Here is an 18,553-nt window from a genome sequence, read left to right on the forward strand (position 1 = left end):
AGTGCCTAATATAATATTTTATTGCACACAAACTTTTTGTTTTTATCTAATTGTGAAAAGTTATGTTCAAAATTGAAAATTTCAAAAATCGACATACCAGACGAATGGGCTATGTAACTAAGCTTTTTATTTCACCAATTCGATAAGGAGGAATATGCCTACCTGGTTACCGGGGAGTTATCTGAAAAGCACGAGTAAGGAACGAGGTGTTTTTTAGTTAGTAAGAGTCTGACACTCCCTCAACCTAGACCGGAGAAGTTAATAGATGATTTTCTCCCCTTATAAAAAAAGTGCGACGAGTGCAAAAATTGAATTTGTATAAATCACTAGCCAACCATCTACATCAGCAAAGAAAAAGTCTTTGTATAATTTAATAACAAAAAATACTTATCTTTTCACTCACTCATAAACAATTTTTCTTACTATTCAATTGTTCTTTTAAAAAACAAATGAAGGACCACTTTAAAATTCAGAGCGTGGAACGTCAAGTCGTGTTAGGCCTCGGCCTCGAATTTTGCGGGCAGCGGGGCGGCAGCGGCGGCGGCGCGGGAGCGGGGCGGCGGCGGCGGACCCGTTCTCGAAACTAGCGGGCAGATCGCGCGGCACTACAGCGGTGTAGTGTTGTGTTCGTGGTTGTGTTGTCGAGATATTTGTTTTTATTAGCGAACGAAATCTTTTTGATTCAAATTTATTCCTAACGCTCGATTTACTGTGGGCATAAGAAGAAGACCTACTATAGGGCAAGGAAAATAAATGGCGAGTTTTATCGAAATTATGAAGAACAGAGACAAAATCCCGACAAATTCTACGACTACACTAGAATGAGTGTAGAAACTTTTGACTATATTCTTGAAACTATCAAGAGTGATTTCAGTTTTTGCTTTAGTCTTCAATATTCAGTTCGTTTTTTATTTCTTCCCATAATTGGTTAATTTTTCTTCTATTTTTATGGTTCACATCTTTGCTGTTCCGTATGGGTGTCCTTTCAAAGATTGCCGAAATCATTTGCTCTTGCACGTCCGAGGACATTTTGATACGTCACAAAAAAAAATGTAGGTACACAACACTATACTACAATGCAGACGCGCAACGCGGGCGGTCACCGCTTGACTGGAGTGCACCGCTCGTTGCCCGCTCCCGCGCCGCTCCCGCGCCGCTGTTTTCGAAAACCGGTCCATTTGATTATACGCAAAAGATCCTGCCGCTGCCGCGCCGCCGCCGCCGCCGACCGCTGCCCGCAAAATTCGAGGCCGAGGCCTAAGGCCTCGGCCTCGAATTTTGCGGGCAATTTTACAAGTTTCGGACGCTACGCAAAGTTTCAGCGCCCGACGTGGCGACATTTATTACAGGAAAAACTTCCTTAAGACTAGGGGGATAGAGATAAAAATAATAAATAAACGAATATATAAAACAAACAAAATGTTTGACGGTTCGGACGGAAGATATGTTACACAAAGTTTTGGTGAAAAAATGTACTTGTTTTGTGTGTAAAGATGCAAACTGGTGCTTTATTTTATTTATTACCTACCATACTAGCTTTAACTCGTGGTTTTCCTCTTGAATTAGCTTATGAAATAGGAGAAGGACATGGGCCACAAGTCTTTTATTATACTCCTAACCACCCGGTAACATACATGGAGAAAAGCTCTACTAGTTTCGTAGTCACAAAGGGACTCTTCATCAGTATCGTGCGCAGACGCGGCGACGTCGCACTGCCTATTGGTTAGATCGTACGTTGGCGCAGGCGGCGTTGCACGCCCATCGCGCCCTTTGCCTCTAGTAGAGCTTTTCTACATTGATGTACGTGAGTAAACCGTGAATTTTGAGTTAAAATTCTAATATGTTTTCTTATAAGAGTAAAGATTAATATTTCAAAAAGTGGTTTCGTTGCGTTCACCGCACGTAATGAAAAATCTGAAAACTTAAGTAAACGACCTTTATATCGTTAACATAATTTATTTTAAATACTTTTTAGCCCTGAATTAATTTTCTTTAAGAAATATATTGACCACCTCATTAGTCTTTGTTTTAAAGGCGGCTAATTAGGAGGTCATTAAACCAGACGAGATTCCATGCAATGTTGATTGCAAATTTTTATTTGAAGTTAAGTGTCTGAATAGAATAAGAAAGATAGACAGACACATTTCCATACTCATTGTTATAACTGATACTGGTAAAAGGTGCTTAATTCTCTAATTATCTTGAATGTGGCACTAAACTAGGTGAATCTTCTGTGTCGTGAGTTTGTGTACAAACAGACAAGCTCACATATGGAACCAACATAATATGGACCCAAATATATATTTTTTTAAAACGTTGCCCCACACTAGGATTTTCTCCTGTGTCGTGGGTGCGTTTACAAACATACAATTTCACATGCACATGACACCCAGACCCGAAACAACAATTTGTGGATTACACAAAGAATTGTTCCGTGCGGGAATCGAACCCGCTACCCGTTGCGCGGCAGTCAGTTGCCCAGCCACCGCGCCAACCGTGCAGTCAGATACGGAACAATAATTTGTGGGTCACACATTGAATTGTTTTGTATGGGAATTGAATCCACGATGCAATACGCAGCAACCAATACACCAGCTGTGTAGTCAACTTCACTTAAGTATCGAGTCAAAACTTCATGTTCAACAGTCATACTGCAAATTACTTACTTAAAACAATGATGCAGAATTGCAAACACCATACATATTTGAAATCAATGTCCATCAATCAGTTTTCAACCAAAGCCTTCAAGTCATAACAATGTCTAGGCAATCGATTGAGAACCAGATAAGGAAAATTAGTTTCTCGGATGACGTCACTAGTAAATTGCAAACGTGATGACGTCAGCCAATCAGGGTACTGGACAATCAGGTGAAATGCAAGTAACATCTCTTTGTTTGCTCGTCTTTGGCTATAGGCTTTGTGGGGATAATTGAAATTCTCAGTGGTGTATCTGGTTTAGGGTCGTTTTGAACATGTTCTGATTTTTATACTTATATATGGACTGTTTTATTTATGTACGTTTTGGTGGTAACAGATTACTACTGTCTAGCTAAAGATTTGGATCTTTTTGCTATTTATTTTTAGTGGCACATTTGGGCTTTTCAAAGTAATATTAATTTGAGAACAACGAATTTGTTTAGTGACATTGAAATAGATATCGTCATTATTATCCTTAGCAATAGTTTTCGGAACAAAATCTTTACTAAAAAATAGTTTAAGTAGTTCTTTATTAAATGTCTCTGGGTGTGGCAGTTAGTCATAATATTATGTTTTTTTTTTAAGATGTTGCCTCACACTAGGATTTTCTTGTGTCATATTCTTTGCTTCTCCTGTGTCGTAGGTGTTTACAAACATACAAATCCACTTTACACAAACACACAAAATACTTAACTTATTACCTGCCAAAGCTATATAAAGAGTACTGCACTGAATTTCCTAGCAAAACATTTTCCACGAATCGAGATCCGGGAATCAGCGAAACGAAATAGTACAACTGAATGAGATTGTTGCAAGATTAGATGCCACTCTGTCGGACACGCACAATGGATGTGTCATCCAATCAGCGTACAACGCTCGCCGATTATATTATTTTTAATCCAGCTTTCCATCAGGACGTTTTTAAGTTGCGGAAAATTGTTTTGCTAGATACTAGCGGACCCGACAGACGTTGTCCTGTCTACACGTCTTTAATTAGAAAATTTTAAACTTTTTTTAATACTCGTAAGCTAAAACATTCTGGACCATTTTGATGAAAATTATTATTCAAATGTTATGACAATATCTAACGTCATTAATATTTGACACTGCGATGGTAGCGCCGTCTGTCCGATCCAATGTAAAACATTCCAAAATCAACAACTACTAATAAATTAAAAATTATTTAAAAAAACATTGTCCAGCGGACAAAATTGTGAATCTAAACCATTCTCAGACCCCCTCCTCATTTTTTGTGTGTGTTCAGATTCCCCTTGAACACACACAAAAAATTTCATCATAATCGGTCCAGTCGTTTAAAAGGAGTTCAGTGACATACACACTTACAGAAGAATTATTATATAAAGATTACGTTAAAGACTTTTTGTTTCCGACAGTTTTGTATATTTTATGGTATAGCAAGCCCACCTATCAAGCACTGAAATTATGGTAAATGCATGTAGCGAGGCCCGTAAGGGATAGTCGTGAACTGAAGATTGATTGAATGATGAAATATTAAACGAATCCGATACCGTGTTGGTACGCACGGGCTTAGCGCGGCTCCGGTTTAAAAAGCAGAAGTAGGAACGGGGTGGTTTTTAGTCAGTAAGAGTCTGACACTCCCTCTTACCTTGCCCAAGGCGAGAGAAGACATTGGATCATTTTGCCCACTTAAAAAAGCCATACTATAAGCTGTCATTTCTATCCCATCAAAAACATCCTGTAAAAAACCCAAGTCTCGCAGCTCAGTCTTTCTACCGTCAAAAGTTGTGAGATCCATGTAATACCAAGTCGGTTAATCTATTTAGTGTCTACTTGAAGGACCTTCTGTCTTAAGTTATTACATAAGTTATTATCATGCCAATATTAAAAATATTTAACGTTTTAAACAAATAGATCGACTTGGACATCGCTTGATTTGATTATTAGTATGTATCACACTACACAGCACGACGGGCCAGCGACCAACAGGAACGAGAGTTTCAATCGCGTGAGGCGCGAGAGACTAAAGAATCTAATATAATATTGTAATATTCATTTTGTTTTCATGCGATGTCCAAGTCGATCTATTTGTTTAAAACGTTAAATATTTTTAATATTGGCATGATAATAACTTATGTAATAACTTAAGACAGAAGGTCCTTCAAGTAGACACTAAATAGATTAACCGACTTGGTATTACATGGATCTCACAACTTTTGACGGTAGAAAGACTGAGCTGCGAGACTTGGGTTTTTTACAGGATGTTTTTGATGGGATCTCACTTCTTTTTGTAGAGCCTTTCTTTTTGATACCATCTACTTCTAACGAATTTTGTTAAAGGTCTTATGATATTTTCTTATTTTTATATGTAGTCTTCCTCTTTTTCTTTTCCGGTACTACTTCTTGAGCTTCAGCCACAGTTTTTCTCAAAGCCCACTCCCTGTCTCTATGGGCTTTTCTCGGATTAAATTTATAACCACCACCAACCACCAACTGCATAAATAACTTTGTAATCCCATATATTTATATGGGATTACAAAGTTATTGATGCAGTTGGTGTATTTGGAAAACTGGACCGAAATTACAAAATATTTAAGTTTTCCCATGATTAAGACACTAAACTCTATATGTATTCCAAATATGAAGCTTCTAAGTCTGCTAGAAGTGCCTTGGACTTTTGATGATCGGTGAGTCAGTGAGTGACAAAATTTAGAAACTTTAACAAGTTGTCATTCTTAAACTACTGGTTCAAATTGACTGAAATTTTAAATATTCCGTGTTTATACAATGCCGGATTAGGTACTGAAGATTCAGGTTTCTTGCTTTATCCACAACCCAATTATAGGGGGTCGAAAAAGGCCCGAATTGCTTCGAGAAAAGGATGGAGAGAAGGATCTTTTTTTTGCTCGATTTGGCGGGGGCACTGCCGTGCCCCCAGATTGTATTTCATAAATATGATGCGTTACACATCACCTCATTCAATTGATATAACTCGAAGCCAGACAACAGATGAACATACATTTTCATCAACAAAAAAAAGAAAAAGCTTTCTGACATTCAGAGAAAAATACTTCGCTCCACGTACACATACAGGGTGATATTTATTAACAAGTTGTCAAAGAAATTTCACGGTCGGTTCGTGACGGTACCGTCAATAAAATGACCGTGACGATATTTGCTTGTCATTGGCTACTGATGGAACTGACCAGTCGACTGACAGCAGCTCACGGCTGAGCTCACAACATAATTAACTCGTTATGGCCCTTATTTTCTAGATGAAAGGAGAGCTAAAGGATGTATTAGGAAATATGTTTTGAAGGGGTGCGAAATGGAGGTGAGTGTTAGATCTGTGTTTAGTTCGGTCGTGTGAAAATGTACCTTAAAGTCTTGGTTTTAGGGCTAATATGAGAATGTGGCTGTTACTAAGTCTGGTTTACTATTTTTTATAATCTTTATTTATTTATACATGTATTGGAGATTTTATCTAATAAGGATATGCGTGGATATGCGATAATTTTATCTAAGTGTGGGAGAAGCCATGCTTCGGCACGAATGGCCCGGCTCGAAATAGTAATACCACGGCCTCACAGAATTTACCGACGTGAAACAACGCTTGCGTTGTGTCGAAGTTCGTTGTGTGAGTGAGGTTACCGGAGGCCCAATGTCCCCCTTCCCAATCTTCCCCATCCCCATTCCCGAACAACAACGTTGTAGAAGTCGAAGTGGTAACCAAAATAGCCGGTATAAGCATATGATGTATAATTTCAATTCTGGTGTTTCAAGTGTCCATGGGCGGCGGCGATTGTACCATCAGGTAAAGTCTAGCTCGATTACCGGCAAGTCCCATAAAAAAATAAAAAAATATGCCAGTACCTTTACTTTTTATTAAAATAATAAAAATTAAAGCTATAAAACGTTTAGTTAGACGTTGTAGAAGTCGAAGTGGTAACAAAAATAGTAATTATAAGCGTATGATAATCAAAACAGTTTCAACTCTGAAGTCTCTAATGTACTAAGTAGCCCCACTGTTGTAATTTGTCTCTGCAGCTGGAGTTGTAGGAGGTGTAGAAGTCGTAGTGGACGTTGTAGAAGTCGAAGTGGTAACAAAAATAGTAATTATAAGCATATGATAAGGAAACAATATAATTTCAACTCTGACGTCATTAAGATACTAAGTAGACCCATTTTCACTGTCTTTGTAATTTACTTCTCTGCAGGTGGAGTTGTAGGAATTATAGAAGTCGTATTGGACGTTGTAGAAGTCGAAGTGGTAACAAAAATAGTAAAAAAATCAAATTGTACGACAAGGGCACGGACCAAGAGTCCGTGGAAAACAACTGTAAATAAACTTATAAAAAAATTAGTAATTATAAGCATATGATAAGGAAACAATATAATTTCAACTCTGACGTCATTAATTAATATACTAAGTAGGCCCAAGATCACTGTTACTATAATTTATTTCTCTGCAGCTGGAGTTGTAGGAGGTGTAGAAGTCGTAGTGGATGTTGTAGAAGTCGAAGTGGTAGTCGAAGGAGTCGTAGAAGTCGTCGTGCTCGTCGTAGAAGTCATTATTGATGGAAATAGACATGAACGATCGAATCCTCTGCAGAGTATGCATATTAACTGTGAAAGATATTATGATTAAATTAGTTTTTAAATTTATTGACTAATTATAAAAGGTGGCAGAAAATGGCCTTTGGAGCTTCAAATATTTTTTTAGTTAAGAAGGAAGATCAAGTTTTTACATTTTACACTCTTAAAAAGTATTCTATGTGGTACATTTTTCTTAAAACGTTGCCCCAGACTAGAATTTTCTCCTGTGTTGTGGGCGCTTTTACAAATATACAAGCTCACATACACATGACAACCAAAACTGAAAGAACAATTTATGGATCACACAGAGAATTGTTCCGTGCCGGAGTCGAAGCCGCTACAAGTTGCGCGAAAGCCGCTAACCCAGCCACTGCGCCAACCGTGCAGTAAAAATTATTATTATATTTATAACATGTGTTTTGTATGAGTTTTATTCAAGAACTATGTGTACAAACATTGTAAAAAGTTGAATAAATTAATAAACACAAACCTTCCGATGTTGAAATAGGTCCAAATTGTTACAAAGATTACCGATTGTTGGAATAGGCGCTCGATATCCTGAAAAATTAATGATTCCATTCAAGTTGCCTGCATCGCCAAGTGGTCGCAAGTTCGACTGCCGGGCAAAAGGCCTTGGGTTCGATTCCCGGGTCGCGCACAATATTGCTGGGACTATTTCAGTTTTTCGAAAGTTTAAGTAGTAGCACTTATATGGCAATAGGTTCACCCCCTATTACTTGAGACCTATAACACAAATACTGAAAAGTGGGTGTACATTGTAAAGTAGCATTAAGTGCTCTGATTACGTCTTCGAGGACAAAAGGTGTGATGATACTTTTAAAATTCAAGTTCTGGTGACGAAAAATTTCAACTTATTTCTTAAATGCTAAAAGTGAAGTGTTTCATTTTTTTTTTAATAATTATACTAGTTCAGAATATACATCTATGATATTGAAGATTCTTGGTAGAAGAGAGTAGCACGAAATTTAGTTTTCTGACATGATGTGACGTAACGATGACAGATATTTTTTAAAAGTATTACTTCATAAAAAAATTATTGAAAAATTTATAAAAAATATTCACCTTGTGGTCCAAAATACGATTGCTCCTGATTCCAACCAGCGGGATACCCTAATAAATAAAAGAAAATACTTAAATAAACGATCATCCATTTATTTAACAATTACATTACATATAATGGGTACTTCTATTGTCTACGATAAAATAAATGTAGAACCAAAAAAAAGGCATTAAATAAGAAAATAACTAAAGCCTCTTTTTAAAACGGTCTTAGTGATAATAGCATTTTAAACTTCAATTAGACTACTAAAGATAAATATCTTGTTTCCAATCTTCGTTCCAATAAAGCAGTCGTTAGCACTAATTAATATAAAATTACTAGAGGGTGATCAAGTATTTGCATTTTTGTTTAATTCCATATAATCCCAATTCAAAGCCCAATGTGCAATTAGGCCAAAAGAGGAAGACAATTTTCTAAACCAACTGATTTCAGATCAAGTTGTTAATTAAAATTTTGTAGTATAATTACCTTATTGTAATAGTAAAATATTAGTAAGTTTGCACTTAACAGATGTGATTGTTGGTTGAATACAAACTTGAAAGATTTAGAAATAAAAGCCGATGACAATATGGAAAAATTAATAAGGCAAACCCAAACACAAGCGGAAACAAAAACAAGAAACAAAACAAATCTCAATAAAGAAAATGACAGATTCACTCATATACACATTCCACAAATAAAACAAAATAGACATGAAGTAGAAACATCAGCCAAATTAATTAAAAATCCGATGAAAAAGGAAGATAAAACGAAAAAAGCTGAAGTTAATGAAATAAAAGACAAACCTGCACTACTTTCAATTGAAAGACTGTGTGATATTGAATAAAATAGAATTGTGAACAGATAAAACGTCGTTGGCAATAAAAACGCCATGACTGAGACTGCGATTGTCGACTCGAGTAATGACAAAAAATCTAGTGGAGCAGCGCTTTAGAAACTTATATTGTCTGGAGTCGTTATTGCTAGGGATGTGTGGATACTCTGGCTGTATAATTTTATTTTCTTTTTCTTCGTATTGTTTTGGGATTTCGTTCGTGTTTAAACAATGTTTGATTTTGATAAGTTTGTGTCGGTTGTGGTCATAACAAGTATTTTGTATTTAATTATAGATGTACAATGATGTTGATTTGGAAATGATTGTAAAGGTTAGACGAGTGAAATAAAAAAATCTCTCTGGTATCTCGAATTCTTGCAGCAATATACAATAAAGCTCATTTATCAAATTCTTTCGTTTGTAGTTTTCCTTTGAGTGAAAAGTTATTTTAAAGTAAGGTACATATTTAAACAACTTATTCAATCAACCTTTTACGCCTTTGTCCGTTATCAAGATCAGCTAGATAGCGTGATTAAATAATCACCTCTTACAAATTATTCGTACAAAAATATATTTGTATTCCAGAATTTTACAGAACCAACACATTTAGTCGTTATCTTTTCAGTTTAACTCCTTAACAGGCGTACCATAAATTTGATGGGTAATTTACCTTGGCCAGTTTAATTAGATCTTGTTTTTCCTACGTTTTGTTGGTAAATGGAAGGTCTTTCTACCATGGTGTCTGATTCTAACAATCTAATGCGACTGAGCCTATTGTACAACAGGTTGTCACGCACTTCTGAGATTACTTGTAAAATTATTGCTATTTTATGAGTCAAAATGCTGGCTTCAAACTGGGTCTCGTAAATGGGAATCTTGTGCTGTTCCTTTGATGTTTATTTGTTTGTCGCAATATGGTCACGATGCGATGCTGTGGGATGTTTTACTGTCTTTTTTATTGACGTTTCCGTGTGAGACTTCAGAATACTAGGCAAGCTTATCAGCAGACGTTTTCTATCAACATTTACCGTGCAAGGACGTACGTAAATTTAAATTTAGGTATATTCATTAAATATTTACAAATAAAATCCCGATTTATGAAAAACAAAATGAGTTTCAGCTGAAAAGTAAATTACAAAGGTGACGATTTCTCTGATGCGACTATTACTTTTTGTTGTGAGTTTTATTATTGTGTGAGTTTATTAAAATTGACAGTGTGTATTGATGTGTATTTTGTTTATAAAATATTCATTCTCTATTTCTAATGTTCTTATGAGGTGTCAAATATCTACTCTCCGTTGTTTTGCATCAGTATTCTTCAGCAATATCAACTCAAGCTCTAATCCCAAGTATATTAACAGCAACAACAAAGTTTTAACAACCTTGGAAAAGCAAATAAGCAGAGCAACTTTAAGAGAAAGTCAAACGACCCCTTGCATAGGAAAATCGTTTGTGATGCAAATTAAATTCGATTCACTGAAATTGTCCTATTTTGATTCAATACTTACCCTTTACTTACCCTAAGTTACCCCTTTTGACATACATTGAAACGTAAATGCTGAAGTTTGCTTGGACCGTTGCAGATCCTAAGTAAATTTGATTCGGGTCCAAGGTTTGTTACTTGAGCAGCTTAACACTACAGCTGTGTAGGGTATTTTAAACGAAAGTTCAGTGATGGGGAGTTAAAGTTTGTGCGTGTTAGAGGCATAACTGCCACATTCCTTTACATGTTTCGTGCAAGCGATTAAAGTGTGGCTAAAGTTATGGGGTTTTCATTTTCGTTTAGGTAAAATGTTGCTATTGAATTTTTACACCGTATGTTTTTTCAAACTAATACCCGGGGCAATTTGATGGTTGAAGCTAATGATTGTTTCAAACGGATTAAACCTAAACATAATTTATTGACACGCAGCCATAGATCCTATCACACCGACCGGCTCGAAAAGCAGGTTACCGGGACTTCTGCTCGAAAAGCAGTAGTAGAAACGGGGTGAATTTTAGTCAGTAAGAATCTGACACTCCCACTCGCCGCGCCTAAAGCGGGAGAAGCCATTGGATAATTTTCCCCCTTAAAAAACCATTGGCACTTCATGTTTGATATTATGAAATAGTTACCTATTTGCGTGTCGAAAAAAGTGAGTGTTTATAAACTTTGGCTCAAACATAATTTGTTTGTCTAAGATCCCTACGTTAAGATAATATTATAACTGTATTATTTACCAAACATTTATAAATACTCGTAGCTAGCTGTAGAAATATGGAAACTTACAGTAAATAGGTCGTATTGTCGTCGTCTGCGGCCTAGTTGTATGTACACAATCATCAATCATAGTGTATGAACTGACCTTAGAAACTTCCACGACACATTGTGTTTATCTAGACGAAACTAGAATACACAATATTATTATTCCTGAAGACGTAGGCAGAAGTATAAGTTTTATCTACGGTTTATAGGTGAGCATCTTCAAATTACTGAAAAGTTTCTACTAATAACTGATCTTGATTTTGTTTAAGAACACCGGTCAAGCATACGCCTTATAATGATGATGCCCTGGTCTCAAACTATCGTTGTTACACTAAAATAGGTTCAATGGCTTTGAAGAAAGAGTCCTGGGATTTTAAAGCATTGTTCGCGTTTCCGTGAAATTTTCCGGATAAAAACTATCAAACGTAGTTTTCCAGATCTCAAACTATCTTTGTACCGAATTTCACTCAAATACATCACATCACGTTCAGTGGTTTAAAAGATAGAGTCCTAGGATTATACCGCAGAGTTTCCATAACAATATCTTACGCTCTTTCCCATTTCCAATTGCATTGATTGATTTGATTATGTAAGAGATAAACATAAACCATAAACTCAAGGACTACTAACGTAAGAAGTTAAATATAAAGAACGTGTGTATAAAACAGTGAACTTATCAGAAAACAATAGCGATTTTAGACTTTATTTTATAGAGCCCAAACCCTTTTTCTCAATCAACGAGTCAGTGAATATATTTTCTTTTCTTTTTACGATCTACATAGTATGTTGATTCCCTTGACTATTTGAAGGAAGAGATCATAAATACTTTTATTTCAACACAATACTAGTACCAAAAAGTTTCACTTATTCACAATAAAACGGGTTACTGACGCATTCCGCACTAAAAGGATGGAGGAATGCCAACGAAACTATTTACCGGGTTTATGTAGCTTTATATTGTATATGTACATAACTGCGGTCTTGTGAGGCTGCCATGGGTTCGGTCAAGCATAAAAGTAGTAGGGGTTTGGACATAGATTATTTTGTATGATAAAAATCTTATTTTTGATGTTTTTAGGATTGGTAAAAAAGTAAAGTAGTGTTTAACAGAAGTAGTTACTTCTATTCTACTGTGAAATATCGTGATAGCTTGGAGCTTTAAAATGCCTGCTTCGGTGGAGACGGTGGGTTCGAAACCTGCTATGCACCGATGTGAATTAAGACACCAGTGCTGTAACATACGGTGAAGAACAACATCGTGTGGAAACCTAGGCTTATAATTTCTAATTATAAGTTTAAGATCACCAGTCGCTGACAGCAAGCGTGGTGATACTCAAACCTTCTCCGTGTGAGAATAGGCCTTTGCTCAGGCTCTATGGGCTCTTGATGTATGTATGATATAACTACTTGTATGGATAACATTTTTACAAGTTACCTAATCATTAAAACTAATCTATATAAAACAGCCAACTAAACTAACCAGGGAAAGCAAGAACAAATTATGATAAATGACAAATGATATTTATTTTTGCAAATAGGTTACAAGAATAACACTTTTACACTTCAATCTCTTAAATTACTAGATGATTAAAAAAGTGTTGTCCGCATCTCCTACTTCCCATTCTGTCACGGAACAAATATTTGTTTTAACGCAACCCCGCAACGACTGGAAAAAATCCCGATACGGACGTACGTTTTATAAAGCAAACAAAAAATTGTTCAATCAAATACTTTTACGTTTTACAAAAGGACTAGGTTTCGATCAAATCGATCTTTTTTCTATTGCGGTTTCGAGTTGCGGTCCGGTCTATACGAGTATTTGAAACCGTATTTTTACAGGGTGTTTTAAAAGCAAATACGCATACAAAGGAACTGTTGCTAAGCGTAAAATGAATAGATGACTTTTTAAAATACTATTTTAGGTACATATTTTTGCAACTGTCTCATTGGTCGAGTGGTCGTAAGTGCGACTGGCGGAGAAGGGTGTGATTCTTAGGTCGGGCAAAGTAAATTTTTCGGTTTTTTCTCAGCAGTAGCACGGAGTATGGAAATGTTTCCCGTATATACATGGGAGTTATAACATAAAATAATGGTGAAAAGTGGGTATACATTGTATTCCGGCATTACGTGTCGTCATGTGCACTATGGCTTCCACTTCGGGTATAAAAAGCGTGATGTTGCGTTGCGTTACATTTTTTCAACCAAGACATCCGAAAAGCGAGGAGGTCCTCATTGTATAAACCATGTCTATGGTATTGCTGGGATTTGGAAGATACATACATTTCTATTAGTTATTAGTCAAATAGCCAAATTTATCCAATTATAAAAAAATCTACTTCGAAAAACCAAGATCAAATAACCAAAATCATTTCATACCTACAAACGATGTAATTGACAAAATGTATCCCAATTTTGGCAATGTAGTGCCTAATATTGAACAAGATTTGAACAGTATTTGGCAAGTTAAGTACTAGGGTAACAGCTGTGTCGGTCGTTAGACTCACGTGCGACTGTTTATGTCTGTGTTATGACAACATAATGATATCATTTACACAATAGATTGAGAAGATTGTAGGCACTTAAATGTAATGCCTACATAAGCTGATCTTGTCTGTAGATCTCTTTAGTAGATATGAGTTGGTAGAAATCGATATTATATTTATTTTTCGTCTGACGCCTTCTTCATTTACATAAAGGTGAAAGTTTGCTTGGATGGTTAATCTTAAGCCAGTCTTTAGTTAATCACACTGAAACTACTGTATGGATTTTGATGAAATTTGAAATATGGACAGAGTATGAGCTGACTGAACGCGAGCTTTATTTTAAAGGGGGAAAATCATCGATTGACCTCTCCCAGCTTGGATAAGGTGAGTGGGAGTGTCAGACTCTCACTGCCTACTACTCCTGCTTTTCGAGTCGGAGTCCCGGTAACTCAGTAGAGAGTCCACAGCTCTGGACCAAAATAATACTTATCATACTAAACCTCTGTCTACCCCTGTGGGGAATCCAACTTTGTTATTAAAAGGTCGTTCTTATTTCTAGAATCATAAAGTTTTCTTTTGAACTAAACCTGTAACACTCCTGTAATGAGTTAGTATAATTATGAGTATCGGTCGGAATATGTAGTATAATTAGTTGGCAAAAGTTTGTAGGCTACATCAAAACGGTTTGATTACTTACACGCTCATGCGCATAACGAGGTGAAATTAACATGATCTAACTTTTATTTAGTTTATTTACATGTTTATATTTATAATAGGTTTTACAGAAAACTCTCTACAGAGAGGAGTGGAAGCAGAGTAAGGAGGCTTTTGCTTTGCAGTGGGATGACCACGGCTAAAAATAAATAATAAATAAAATATATCCGGCTCGGGCGAAGAATTGCTCGATTTGTCTTGCTTGCCTTTATCGGTTTTTCGAAAATTTCTCAGTAGCACGGAGTCTACAATTGTGCCCGGTATATGGCAATAGGCTCACCACCTATTACATGAGACTTATAACTTATATTATAAAAAGTGAGCGTACATTATACAGTGGCATTACGTGCCATAATCTGCATCTCTGCCTACTTCTTCGGCGATAATAGGCGTGACGACGACGATTTAGTTTTAACAAGTCATTTTGCGTCAGTCTGTCACGTTGTAAGATTTTTTTCTACGTTTATCGCCTGATGTTAAGTGATGATGCGGGCTTATATTATTTGATAACGATGGAGCACGTCACGGAGTTTGACGTTCATGTTAGTTTATTTTCTTCTTCTCGATCAATAGCTTCATTTCTGAAGGTCGTATCTTCTGCTTTCTGTATCAATTCATTTCCCTCCATTTGGTCTTGTATGTTAGTGTGTATCCCTTGATGTATTAATAAGTTGGTAAAATGAACTTTAAGTAAAAACTAACATATTTACCTAAGATTTATCATAATGAACTTGAAACGAGCAATAATTTCAAAACTAGGATTCTACTCAGAACATTTTTTTGTGAACATGGATCGGAATGTATGCTTTTGTTCTTTCCATGAAGGAAATACAAAGAGGAGATTTTATAACTACATTTCCATACTTTAAGGGGAGCGTGTGCCGTTACAAACCACGCCCTTCTTTATTTTCCATCATTCAGTAGTATACTACAAAAACGTTGCTAACTGTTCACATTTTAATGTGCCAATTTCTGAGCGTTTATAAACAAATCGGCTTTGTCTAATCACTGGCTTAGCCAATTTGTTATCACAGTGCACGATCACATTATGGCGTCTCCTCTTTGTACTTGCGTCATGGTTCTCCCCCGTTTTCATGATTTCATGAGGCCTTATTTATTTTGTTTGATCCGATACTGAGGTAATTGTATAACATAGTTATAAATATAATGTGGTGACACCTGACAACTGACACCTGACAACTGACAGATGACAGAAGTCGCACATAGACTATCGACGAGCAAATCAACGGATGACGTCATAAATATCCTACATCGCACATGTGAAGTTTACATGCGAATAAATATGGATAGAAAATCCCAACGAACAACAGTTGGGCAGAAAGCCCGTCAGGCATGATCACCTCGCCTGGTCGGAGGATCCTCCTTTTCTTAGGGAATTTAGGGAACAGAGTGTATCTGTTCCCTAAAATAATCCAAATTAAATGTTACACAGCCAATTTTAAAAGATATGTTTGTAATTCAGATCAGCTGTTTTACATCCCCTCTGTGGCACGGCAATGCACTGGTAGAACGAGTACACTAGCCTCTTACTGTGAATGACTGATTTCCCCAAAGGGTTGCGGAAAGCGGAATTTACATAGATTTAAAGCAACATCATTCGTTATGTAACATTTTGATATAATATAATAATGGTGTTTGTAGTAAGATACGATGCTTTTATTGGCATTAACATTGAATTGTTTTGTCTTGCTATTATAGAGTTCCCGGATTAGGACGCCAGGGTACCTAACTAAAAAACAAAAATTAACAAGATTAACGCCCGGATAGTGAAATGCTATTCAATTTTAAGTTGTACTTAAATATCGTGCTATCTCTGTCATTTTATAAAGAATTGATGAGAACTAGTTTTGAGAACGTCTTAAAATTGAGTAGCGTTTAAGTATTCGGACATTAGTCTGGATTTGTGCTAAAAGTTTAGAAATATCTTCACTTTACTTTAGTGTGCTGCCGCTTAGTACAAAACATTTTGTTTTTAAATTTGTCTGCGATCTTGGTCGGAGTTGTCGACTTTTTCAATGAAAGTTTGTTCCGAAAATATCGTACGATTTACATTTTTTATGAATTCATGTCCAAACTATTATTACCAGAACAATGACTGACGTCACTTCAATTAGTTGTCATCACCACTGGCGTAATTGAACGCCTACTAAATTATACGGACCCTCAACCTAAGTGGGGTTATATTTGGCATTGTTTGATGTAGACCCTACAAGTCCGTCTTGAGGAACCCTGATTTATAAATGAAGGATGAGGGAGGTTAATGCATGACGTTGATGTGTTAATGAAATTAATTCTTGTTTATTTGACTTTGTGACTGGTAAAGATAAGGTTCTTGGTTCAATCACAGTGTTAGAGAAGAGTACCTAATTTTATTATGGTTTTAAATTAACAACAATCTTTATGATACTAAAAATAGGCTAATAGGAAAATAGACTGCCTCTAACAGAAAGATGCGAAACTTGCGTGGAAATACAAATTCATTCTCTATTCTAAATGTAAATCTGATTGAAAAAGAGTAACCTATGGAGTTTCTTGCTCGTTCTTCTCCATAGGAATCTACACTTTGGAACGAGTAAACAGCTTCACTAGAGGACTGACCGACAGACAGACGTTATTAATATTATTATATTTGCTTTGACGTTCAAAAGTGCCTTCCTGGTATATTTGAAATAAATGATTTTGACTTTTATTCCTTGACTGTGCTTGTTCCTTGTACCTGATGCGGATGGGGTCGACATTTGACACGCTAAAATTTATGTAAGACAATCAAACACTTTATCTAAATAATGTTTTAGGGAATAATGAGTAAAGTTCCCTAAGATAAGGAGGATCATCCGACCAGGCGACGTGATCGTCTCTGGTAGGTTTTCCGCCCAACTGTTATTCGTTGGAATTTTCTATCCATGTGCGATGTAGGATTTATGACGTCATCCGTTGATTTGCTCGTCATCTGTAACTTATCATGTTGTGTTGCTACAATATCATATTTTTTTCTAACAAAACTCAGATAGATATTTATATTATATTATTACTATCTGGCCCGGAAAACTTCGTACCGCCTCAAACATATTATGTTTCACACCTTTTAAATCTTTCCTGGACTTGAAATTTGCCAAATCGGTCCAGCCGTCCAGCCGATTTTTAGCGAGAACGGCAATTGATTTGTATTTACATATATCCAACTATATACAAAATAAAACAATTAAAAGCGAGTATTTATAATCGGCTAACAATATAAACAACACAAAACAAACTCCTAAATAAACTTACCATTGATTATTTAATCACTTAATTACCGTATTTGTAGAACCCGCCTTCGCTTGTTCTGGTTTGCGGTAAACCTCAAAGCGATCCGTCTATTCTATCTCAGCATTTGAACGGTTTTGAACTAAGTTAGAATTGTGTTGGATGCGTAAGCAAAGCAGTAGGCAGGATGAGTAAAATTAAAAAAAATGTTTTACCAGTTATTGTAATAGGGATAATGACGGGGTATGAAAATTAAAAATCTATTTAGTCTATTAGTGAGGTAATGAAAAAATATTAAACACCAATTTATTTTTTTGTCATATAAGATAACAATGCTTAGATAAAACAAAGCAGTTATTGATGCTGATGAAGATATATTGGTTTGAAATATCGCATGACGTCACTTCTAGATACGTTTTAAACTTAGAAATTACGTATTTGCTCCCACTCCTAAACTTTAATTAGTTTTATCTAAGTATTGTTATCTTATATGACAATAAAAAAATTGGTGTCTAATATTTTTTAATTACCTAACTGGCGGACTAAATAGATTTTTAATTTTCATACCCCGTCGTCATCCCAATTCTAAATATAATACTAAAACTGTCACAACGTACAACAATATCATTACATTATCTCCAAAACTGTCCAAAATTAGTACTAATGAAAACGATTCC

At 35.9% G+C, this 18,553-nt stretch overlaps 1 protein-coding gene across 1 annotated transcript; it reads right to left on the minus strand.

Annotated features, from left to right (window-relative positions):
• Nucleotides 1-7,134: 7,134 nt before the first annotated feature.
• On the minus strand, nt 7,135-9,247 carry LOC118272264 (integrator complex subunit 1 homolog). Its single transcript, XM_035588657.2, has 4 exons — nt 9,139-9,247; nt 8,356-8,403; nt 7,763-7,830; nt 7,135-7,302 (listed from the first exon to the last, which is right to left on the minus strand). The coding sequence occupies exons 1-4, from the start codon at nt 9,224-9,226 to the stop codon at nt 7,135-7,137; spliced, it is 372 nt and encodes a 123-aa protein (XP_035444550.2). The 5' UTR covers nt 9,227-9,247.
• Between the last annotated feature and the right edge of the window lie 9,306 nt (nt 9,248-18,553).

Source organism: Spodoptera frugiperda, chromosome 5 (genome assembly GCF_023101765.2).
Source record: "Spodoptera frugiperda isolate SF20-4 chromosome 5, AGI-APGP_CSIRO_Sfru_2.0, whole genome shotgun sequence".
Taxonomy (NCBI): Eukaryota; Metazoa; Arthropoda; class Insecta; order Lepidoptera; family Noctuidae; genus Spodoptera; species Spodoptera frugiperda.

Bases quoted from the DNA above. Each gene is read 5' to 3' on its own strand.
- LOC118272264 (XM_035588657.2), bottom strand. From the start codon at position 9,226: ATGGCGTTTTTATTGCCAACGACGTTTTATCTGTTCACAATTCTATTT. The intron at 8,404-9,138 runs GTTTGTCTTTTA...TTTATTTATTAG, and splicing joins TTCAATTGAAAGTAGTGCAG to GGTATCCCGCTGGTTGGAAT. The intron at 7,303-7,762 runs GTTTGTGTTTAT...TATCTTTCACAG, and splicing joins ACCTATTTCAACATCGGAAG to TTAATATGCATACTCTGCAG.